Source organism: Adiantum capillus-veneris, chromosome 2, assembly GCF_014529385.1.
Source record: "Adiantum capillus-veneris isolate H3 chromosome 2, ASM1452938v2, whole genome shotgun sequence".
NCBI lineage: Eukaryota > Viridiplantae > Streptophyta > Polypodiopsida > Polypodiales > Pteridaceae > Adiantum > Adiantum capillus-veneris.
The window spans coordinates 156,333,765-156,344,395 of record NC_140932.1 but is presented as its reverse complement, the minus strand read 5'-3'; the positions used below and the strand labels follow the sequence as shown (position 1 = coordinate 156,344,395).

Below are 10,631 nucleotides of genomic sequence, written 5' to 3'. Positions count from 1 at the left end.
TTCTTTGATTGTTTCTAGCTTTTGGAGCATCACAACGCTCCGCTTATTGTACTTTTTTTTGGGGATGTGGGTTTACCTCATTTTGAGGTTTCCCACTTTAAATTAATCATGATTTACCAACAAAAAAGAAATGTGTGTGTGTGTACACACACACACACCACACACACATATATATATATATATAATATTATATATATATATATATATATATATATATATATATTATATATATATATATCTATATATATAAATATACATCCACTAAGGGCCCCACCCTAGGGCTCAAGCATCTCTTGTAGGTCTACGAATGGCAAATACTCTATCCCACATGAAATATGACATGAACAAGCTAACTATCTTTAGTGTCTACAACCTCAAAACTGCACAGTCAGGCCTCTGATAATCTCTTTTCTGTTTAATGAATGGTCTTTGCCTTCTTCTGATAGCTAAGCCTCAATTTCAATTTATATTCTCTCAAAACTGTACCTCTGATAATCTCTTTTCTGTTTAATGAATGATCTTTGCCTGCTTCCGATAGCTAAGCCTAAATAGAATCAATTTATATTTCAATAGCAACCCCATCCATGTCCTAATCCACCCCTCTCTGCCCTTCACCTCTATTACATCAAAAACGATCCATCAAGAAAATAATTTCCCCACATCTAAACAAAACAGCTGAGAGAGTTTGTAACTAACCCGGAACTTTGTGGGGAATATATCCATGCTACCTGACAGGTGGGGTGCTACCAAGAACTGGTTGAGCTTCATGCCAGACAGTAATATTTCTCCTGTAACACCTGATCCCTGCTGGTTTGCTGCCTCTATTTTTTGATTCCTACTTGACTCCATGATTTCAACATTTTCCGATAATTTTACCACTCGACCTTGAAATTTAGCACGGCCTGTAAGCTTAGTATGTATTCCTTCCGTTGCAGAGGGTATTGCAATTCCAGATAAGTTCGGAGAAACCAAGCCCAAGCAGTCAAACCCCCGCATTCGAAGGTCAACATCCAAACCTTCAATATCAGGTGGAGAGGGTCCAAGGTCAAGGGACTTGACTCTCCTTTCAAAAGTAGCAGTCGGATATGCAGTGTGGATCTTCGCAGACAGATCAAACGTATAAGCAGAGGAGTTGATTGCAATGGCATCATGTGAGATATTTATGTCGCCTCGAACACCATTAAATGCGCCCTTGGCCTCAGGGGCATTCCACTTTATATCAAACACCCTGAAATGTGACACGACAACCACATGAAGACTAGCAAGGTCGATTAATGTTCCATACTCACAGGAAACATCCTAAAACACTTACGGTTGCAGTAAAGAGCCTTGAATTTTCGCTTCACCGTGAATATAATTCAGCTTTATAGGGGATACTTTGAAACTTGCAGGCAAGTAGTTTTGCACGACTGAATCAAATAATGCTAGCCCTGAAAGATCCATATTAACAGCTGTAGTGTCCACCTCACCCTGCCACAAGAGTCGCATATATCATGCTTAAAATCTTCAAAATACCAGCTTGCAGGGTATTCCATGAAATAATTAGGCTCATGATCAAGTTTCAGATATTCAAATACAAGCTGCGCAGACAGGACAAGAAAAAAACAAGACAAGACGAGCATAAGAGCATTGTACAAAGAGATCCTTGGCTAATGGTCGATACAAGACTTATGAGAGCATTAGGCAGCAGCTACCTTAGCATACACCTACCTGTTCATGCCTTCTTTCTGAAGATAGACAGTCACAAAATTTTCGCATCGGATAGCATCCCCTACCTAGCTGCAATTTCTAGAAGGTTTAGATAGTATGCATTTCGTGTTTTCTGCATTTGAGGATCTTATGGTGCTACTTGAGATGTTTCCATCTGACAATGGATACACATGCCTCCATACACAGATAAAAAGACTTTTACAGCTAAACCTCATCTTTGAACCACAGGACCCCAGTCAGGAGTCCAGGTCAAGGACCCTCCTTTGGTGAAATAGGATGCCTTAGAGTTCAACAATGGTTTGGATATGAGCAGAAAGGATATCTGAGAACAGCATACAGGATAGCATGGAGTCTCATTCAAGCCAATTCCTTGTTGAAGGTCAAGAAAAAGACCTCAACATCTGTGGGATTTTTGTAGTGTATGTGTGTGGAGTAGTCAACAGTCTCAAAATAAAGTATCCTTCAAACACAGTTTTCCAAAGCCTCTTGGAATGTTTGGGGATGGAACTAAGGTAATCCACAGTGACCACAACTATCTTTGGAGCTGATGACTACTAAAACAATGCCTATTCATATGGCTTTCAATCACCTAGAAAGAACCAAGCCCACTCACTTTCAACTATCTCCATGCCCAAAAGGTTTTACAGAGATTATAGTTGCGTACACCATTGAAAGATTCATTTTCGGCTGCCCTACAAAACAGGCATGACTATTGATTTCAGAGAAGCCAATGATTAAAGCTGACAAATTCCTTTTCTCCAGTAAAGAAAAACAGCAATGGCCCTAACCTCAGGACATATCCATAAGTTGCCTGCTCCCCGTAGTTCTCCGCCATCCACAAGCGTTGCTCGAATCCCGTAAACATCCGCCATCTGGTTTCAAGTAAAAGAAAGATACGTAAGAACCTTTCAATATAGATCTACATACTGTTTGTCCTTAGTATACCACCTACACAGTTATCAGTATCAAAAGTGAAGTTTGCTGATGCATAAGAAAAAGGTATTCTGTCAAATGCTGCCACAGCCCCTCTACTTTCATGCTGTTTCACAGCTTCTGATGCAGCAGTAGTAGGTCCATTCAGAGCAACTGTCATGTTTTTCTTCGAAATTTCAGCACTTCCAGCAAATACTGGTACCTCTAAAGGGCCCCGACAATAAACAGCTGCTTTGATTGCACCTGCCAACTGTAAAACTCCAACAAATCAAAAGGGCAGCAAGCGAACTTCAAAAAGGAAAAAGAAAGTCAACTTGGGATCAAACAGGAAAGGAACAAAACTAATGGTGGTTTGCAAATTACAAAGTGAAACACCGACCGAGAAAATTCAAGGCATCAAAACAATGAAAACTAAAATTCAACAGTCTACTTTAGATTGCGAGGACTTACTGAAAAGAGTGGCGGTCGGGCTTTAAGGGTCTTCATTAAAGCATTGATCTCCACATTTGGAACCTTCAAATAATGCAAAATGGAGCGTGTTAATAATAGAGTGACTGTTTAAGCAACAAAGCCTGTCAAAAACAACCGCCTCTTGGGCACCTGACAAACAAGGCGATACTCCCCACCATCAGGATTCAGGTCCATGTCCCCAGATACATGTAACGGAACCACACCAAAAAATCCGTGCGTATTGTGCAAGAATAACCGTTGTCCTTGTATAAATAGAGTGCCACTAACATCCTGTATAAGCCAGAAACAAGAGGTACAATAAGTCACATAAAAATGCAGGATCCAGTGATCAATTGAAGCTTGAAGAGTTCATTTATTTACAAAACATACCTTGTTATATGCTAGCAAACACACTATTGTCAGATCCAAGGTAAAAGAGAGAATTATACATGCATAACTGAAGAAAAATCTTGAAGGGTCACAACAATGTTCACTTCATTAATTCCATATTTCGAGTCAAGATGGATCTATAATTAGTAACAAATGATCAGGAGCATAGGCAGACAGTTCAAGTTTCATACTTTTAAGGAGAGTCCAATCAAGTTAATAAATGCCGAGGAGCATAGCAAGATTCAGGTGATGGACCGAGTAAAGAGAGTGGAAAAAGGCGGCTCATGAGGATTTGAAACGTTTGCCTCATTTTCAAAAGGAGAGCATGGGCAACACTGAGACACAAAAAATTAGCAACTCTTACAGGGAAAAAAATAAGACAGATTTTGCAACACCTCCACAAATTTACAACTGCTTGGGTGAATTAATCCTGTATTTGCAGAATTACAACCCTTACACATCAAGAAGGAAACGAAAACGGTGCTAGAGCCATAACCCCTTGAGCTTGAAACAGAGAACCAAAATTTGCACAGATAGATAGACAAAAATATGAACAAAAAATGCTTCATAGTCTACGCCATAATGTCTACCTTATCACGCTAAAATTTTTCTCATCGGTTCTCTCAAAGGAAAAACTGGATAGGCAAAGCAGGTGTCCGACATATCAAAACAGGTTTTTCTCCCCCCACTCCTTGAATTCTACTGTACTGCCCTAGCAATAAAATCAAATGGCTATTCAGGTTCTAAGCTTCTAATATTTGTTTTCTAGCACAAACTTGTCAGTTCCTTCCTTGTACAATTGAATGAGTTGATTTGATAACAATTAAGAGTGCAATGCGTGACATGGATTGTAACAAACCAGAGAAAGAGTTGATCGAAACCTTAAATGCTGAGGGAGCCTCCCAGATCTTGAAACCTAACTTGGAAACTGCTAGCCGTCCTGCTAAGTTGGGAAATGAGTCTCCTTTGGACGCCCATATGCTCAACTGTGAAAAGATACTATAACAGCTCCTAAACTCTTACTTCGTAGAAAAGTAACAGTAGCATAAAACATTGTCCGCCATGTTTCAAAACATATACCTCACCAGAAGCTCTGCCATCCAACCAATCTAGGGGAATTTCCAACAGCCTCTCCAAAAGCTGCCACGGGACACAAACAAGGTTGCCATGAAACTAAGAACTTCATTCAGACAAAGATCATACCAATCAGTTCAGTTGTTCAAACATACCGGAGCAAACAAATTTTTTCCTCTCAATTTTACATGCCATTTTTGTTGCCTAATGTCAGCAACCACTTTGACAAGAAGTCTGCCACCACTACTCTCTGCTTTAGGAGTCCGCCACTGCTGTAGCTTCCCAATAACATGGACATCTACCTGCTCATATCTGCTCCCAAGCTTCACACGTCCATTTATATTCTCCATTACTCTGAGTCAGAAGAACACCTTAATGCACCAAAAAATATTGAACTGAAGACTAGGTTTAACTTCACTAACAATAATGAAAACAGCTAGAATCTTCGAAACAAGCCATTGTAAATCCAAAGAATTCTCCAAAGATCCTCACATTTTCAGTCATCACATCCACGCATGTACATTTAGCCCCTTTAGAGTACATTGAAATAACACTGGCAGTTTTTTATAAAATTAGCCATCAGCGCACGTGTTAAGAATGGATAGCTCCAGGAAAAGTTGTCTTCTTACCTTGTGTCAAATATTCAAATCAAATGCTTACTTCAGATACAATTACATTTGACACCAGAGAACTATTTACAAGCCCAACAGCGTGCTCAATTACATAACAATTTTGTTCTCGCAAACCCTGGCACACTTACAAACAGTCGAGAAGTTCTAGAGCAGCCACAGATGTTACAAAGACCTTTGATTTCCATCCCAGGAATAAAGCACAATAAAGGTGAGAAGTATGCACCTGAGCAATTGAAGAAAAGAGATCCTCAGGCTTCAGCAAGCATTGACAAAAAAAAGAAGTCCAAAGTGCAAGAGGCATGAATGAAGCTGAGGCATTACAAGCCAAATAATGGAAAGGATGATCAAATAGAGGTACTGTGGTATCTACTATCAATTTCAAATGAGTAGGATCCACTCTCATTGTCAGATTCTAGGAAGCTTGGCTCGATCTCAAAGAGGACTTTAAATTTAAGGAAGTTCAAGAAAATGCTCCAGATGTCATGCAGAGATAAGAGACATTCATCCATCGTTTTCTTATATGCCATGCTAACTCTCAGATGATTGCTTATCTTCAATCTGCGTGTAGAATAGTCATGCTAAGCCATTTGATTGGAAAGAAATACTGCTTGGATGTCACGTGCACATCTAACCCTATGTTACGTGGACAAGCTACTTCATGACATGGGTTCAGTTAGCTTAGGAAGTGTTCTGGCACTTTTGTGAGTCTGTTCGCAGATCATGCATGTCCAGGCACTTAAGAGTAGATGCATATCCTTTGGTTGCACACAGCATGATCATCAGATTACCATCAGAACCCATTAGGAGCATTTTTACAGTGCACAGACCTTTTTCTCCATTTTAGCCATTTTTCACTTATTATTTTTAAGTGACTTTTGTTGGGAACTAGGTAGGGCAAACTTTGCAAGTGAGTATATAAGAAACCCTAGCGCTCCCTATAACCATGCTATAATCTCCATGAGTAAATCAGCTCTAACAATGGATTCGTCTCATAAATATATGTACCCATTAACAAACAATGACCAATAAATGAATGCTTTATTGTTGTTCTAAGGAAGCATGGATCATTTTTCATCAAATCAGAAAAATCTGAGCGCACAAGTACAAGGAAGGAAATAAAAAGTTTCGAGAATATTTACAACACAAAAGTTGTACGTACACAAGCACATCTTCTGCATGTATTCAGTCAGCATTAATGGTTACTTAAGCAACAAAAGATGAGTGCCTTCATGATCTTTGACCTTAAGTTTAAACTTGGCATAAATAAACTGAGCAGCACTACCTTGTCCCGCACGACCACAGTGGAGGCAGCCATGAGGAGACAACCTCAGAGCTACCATGTAAATAATCGTAAATATAGCTGCCTCCTATGCAGAAAATGGTTTTCATTACTTTTATCCAAAGTGAGATGCTTTATAAAAGTCTCGTATTCTCTTTGACTCAACAATCCCTGGATTGGCACACATATGCTGAGTGACACTATTAGCCATTCCCATTACTATAGCCAACAATAGTGAAGGCCACCATGACATCAGAGCTACCACATTGCTTGGACTTAGCACCCAGCTCCTTTTCTTGTAGCCACTGGCATGTTCATACCCGAACTAAGAGAAGTATAAACCAAACATATACTCAACTTTCAAATCACTATGCATCTTCAAATTTCAAAAAGTGTCCATGTAGAAAATTTTAACAAAGAGCAGGCCAGCCTCACTATAGGATGCAAATCAAGCATCTAGAAGCATATTTGAGAAAGCGTTGTACGTGACAATTGTGTTGATTAGAATAGATTAATTTTCAATTAACAAAACAAAGCCCACTTTTTTATCTGAAATTTCTCGAGGACACTAAATGATTCTGGCCCACGTTTCAAACACTTACTCCTTTTGCCAAAAGATGAGCTAACATTTCCACTGGTTCAGAAAACTGTTACCTAAAGCTGGGTTGCCTTATCAAACTACAATACAACTTTATAATTAAAAGATTACCTGGGCTCAGCATCCCCATATGCAAGAAGCATGAGTGTTCCTTCTCTCACGTAGACAGTATCAAGGTTGACCGGTAACCACTTTTGCAACGGAGCTGCATTAAGATTGCTTTTAGCTTGTGCAACAAGGCTGTCAGCAAAACCTTTTGCTCCACCTTTAAATTCAAATTTTGGCTTTTCAATGACAATCCTTGCGTTTTTGCCCCTGAAAAGTCTTTTCCACCATGATTCTTCCTGTAGCATTGTCCTAAGTTGAGTAGATTCAGGAAAACTCATGTTTGCCAGCTCTCCTGCAGTCCCAGTTGATTTTTCAGTAAAAAAAAATTCTCTAGGCTTGTGCATAGGAACTTTTGTGTCCCAGAATTTCAAATCCAGCTCACGTGTGTTTGCATCTGTCTGAACTGCATTGACAGAGGATAAATCTGCCGTTACTTTTTCGTTAGAGCTCTCACTTTTCAACATATCATTCAATGCACCTTGATCATCAAGGTTTAGAGCTGATTGAAATTCCATGTCTTCACTATTGTTTGACAGTGCTCCAGCAGTTCTAGCTGGTTTTTGTTGCTCTGGCATAGGCTGCTTTTTGGCGCCACCGTTTAATCCAATGCCTTGTGTATGACCTAATTGTTCAAAATAAGCCCTTGCTGCAGCAGCACTAGCTTCAAGGTTTCTTTGCTGACCCTCTGCTTTCCTTGTTGTGCTCTTTGAACTCCAATGCTTGAACAATGGCACAGGACTGACCAAGTGCTTGTCTACCCAGGATTTGCAGTCTGTTAGGGATTTGCTTAGAACCTTTCTATTATTAGATGTGATCTCTTCTTGAAAGCTTTCATATACAATATCCCCATTGTGAACCGCATGAGGCCAGCTTTCCCCTATCCCTTGATGAACGCCCTCGCCCATATTCAAATCAGGTGAAAACTTTTCAACTCCATTCCCAGTCTCATCATGTGGTCTAGCTTTTGCTAGAAACTCTTCAAAATGCACATCACTACAAAGAACATAACCAGTTTCAGCTGCTTTCCGTGCAGCAGCATCCCGTTCTTTTGCCAATCTTAAACCCATTTGTTCTCTGAACAACCGTCTAGCTTTAGTACGACCATCCAGGCCTTCCTCATCGTTTTTGCGATGAAAAGACTTCTCGGTTGGGGTGGGTATTCCCAGCCAAGACCAATCCTTTTTCTGGCAAACCAGTAAGTTGGGCTGCAGAAGAACCGCATCAAGTACAATTTGCCGCCTTTGAATGCTGGTAAAAGGGCGCATGCGAATCTCAACAAGTGGCAGCTCTCCACAAGAAAATTCTTTTTCATGAGGGCCCAAAGAGCATGACTCCAAGGTAAGACCTAGGGGAGAGACACTGTGCACCTTTCCAAGTTCGACTTTCCTCCCAAGATAGGTACTTACAATGTTCGCAACGGGCGGAAGAACATATTTTTGAATGTGAGTTTGAGCTTTGGCTTGTGCGTACAAAGAGAGAACTCCCAGGAGAACGACACTCCCAACAAAGGCTGCTCCCCTAAGAAGAAGTACGCTGTTCTCATATAGAAAATTGTGCGTAGCACCAAACACGGCCCGACCACCATTGCGCATCTTGCTTCGGCACCAGCAGCCCACTATTCTACTCAGATGGGCAGGATGCAAAAGCAGATCGTTCCTGAAATTTAACGTAGACTGCGAGTTTGATGAATTCGGTTGTGTAGGCAGCCATCTGCTTGTGAACTGCTGGGTGGGAGGAACAGTGCCATCTTCACTAGGATGTGGACCAGAGTAGCAACAAGGCGAGAGCATGTAGTCATTGTCCAGGAAAGGGGTTGAGTACTGGGTTTCTTTCTTTTTCCTCCTTTTCTTCTTCCTGTGATTCGTAAAGGTTGCACCCAAGAAGGGTGCATTTCTGCAAAGGAGAGAATTTCTACTGACAAGGGATGAGGATAAGAAGGGGGGAGCAGAAGCCGCGATGGAGGTGGGGAGGGCCTGGCGAGGGTCGGCCACCACATGGCCCACCAAGCTCCCCCTCGCGGCATGCATCCTTGGGAAGCATCAATCTCGTCCTGTGTGTGAAGAACATAAGGGAGGAGAGCGCATCGCTGCCTCGGTAGAAGTCGAAGTCACAGACCAGCGCAGAACATAGCCACCACTGAATTTCTCTTTCATGCATCTGGTCTTCAATTTTAAATGTTGTCAAACTTTCATCTGGCTAACAGGCTCTCGCCTCACGTGATGCCATGTCAGGCAAGTAGGCTATGCTGGGCTGGAGTCGGATGGACTCATACGTGACAAAGACGATGGTTAGGCGTAGCTGAGAGTGCATGTGGGGAAGGGAGGCATTTAGGTTGCCCCTCGGGGTAGGACATATCTTCAGAGAGTATTGAGCTGAGTCCGCACGCAAGAAAAAAGTAGATTCTGCAGAAATATAGCATACCCCCTCACTTTCTCCCAGTGTTGGTAGAATTACAGCGTCGTTTCTAGCAAAATGTGGATTTGTGTATGCTTGGCAAACTCCTTCACCACTCCCCCATTATGAGGTGTGAATCAACTCCTCTAAGATGACACCTAGACATGAGGATAAACCTTACCATCCCAAAAGTACTCTATGTTCGATCTCAACAGGTGAGGTGAGTGATTAACATGCTACAAAGAGCACAGTCACGGTATAGATGACATGTGGAGCCAAGGTAACCCTCTAACTTGAAGTGTCTTAGGTTGAGGGAATTTTCATAAGAATCAAAAGAATTTGTAGCTCATGCTTGGTCATGGGAAATCAACACCATATCACCCGGCCACAAGCAAAAATACAAGCCGAGAGCACTAACAAGACTCTATGCTTTGCTTCAATGAAAACAATTCAGAGGAGCCAAAGGACTTGGGAGCAAATGCTACCTAGCGTGGTGTGGGTGGATAGGACATCATTTAAAACAAGTGTAGGAATAACAATATTCGAGTGAGTACTTGTGGCCTTAACATAGTTCTCTTAATTGAGTTTATAATTCCAACATACAAGTAGCAATGATGTACGAGTGAGATCGACATGCTTTGACAAGCCAACTTGGTAAGCTCGAAAATCTCGCTGAGACTAGACTTCAAGCAGTATAGGGGATATATGTTGGAAAACGCACTTGCAAGTCAAAAAATTGAGGACACAAGAGTTCAAGAAAGGGGATTATCCTCTAGCATGCTTTTGAAAAGGCCAAAATAAAGATCACAAGTAGGGGATTAGGTTCTCTTACTCTAAGTGATATCACTACATGTGGTAATGGAGTATTTTTGTGGTCTGAGTGATAATTTTTTAGCAAAACCAATTTTTGAGTCAAAGGTGGGATTTACAATCGGTCTTATAAAGTCTACAGCAGCAAGCGAGCTCTGAGGCATGTTGCAATAGACACTACGGCAAGCAAGATTTGAGGCACGATAGCCTTGTTCTAAATAAATGGTTCATATTCTTCATAATCACGAAAGGT

The 10,631-nt window shown here is 41.1% G+C and overlaps 1 protein-coding gene across 1 annotated transcript in view; it reads right to left on the bottom strand.

Moving 5' to 3' along the window:
• The window catches only part of EMB2410 (embryo defective 2410), a 67,018-nt gene extending 57,469 nt beyond the window's left edge, over positions 1 to 9,549 (bottom strand). The window contains exons 1-10 of the mRNA XM_086491921.1: positions 7,178 to 9,549; positions 4,713 to 4,911; positions 4,564 to 4,623; positions 4,365 to 4,469; positions 3,244 to 3,384; positions 3,094 to 3,156; positions 2,663 to 2,893; positions 2,499 to 2,582; positions 1,313 to 1,470; positions 697 to 1,228 (exon numbers count right to left, since the gene is read on the bottom strand). Coding sequence (XP_086348047.1) covers positions 697 to 1,228; positions 1,313 to 1,470; positions 2,499 to 2,582; positions 2,663 to 2,893; positions 3,094 to 3,156; positions 3,244 to 3,384; positions 4,365 to 4,469; positions 4,564 to 4,623; positions 4,713 to 4,911; positions 7,178 to 9,201 — 3,597 coding nt within the window. The 5' untranslated portion in view covers positions 9,202 to 9,549. The remainder of the gene's footprint in view (positions 1 to 696; positions 1,229 to 1,312; positions 1,471 to 2,498; positions 2,583 to 2,662; positions 2,894 to 3,093; positions 3,157 to 3,243; positions 3,385 to 4,364; positions 4,470 to 4,563; positions 4,624 to 4,712; positions 4,912 to 7,177) is intronic.
• Between the last annotated feature and the right edge of the window lie 1,082 nt (positions 9,550 to 10,631).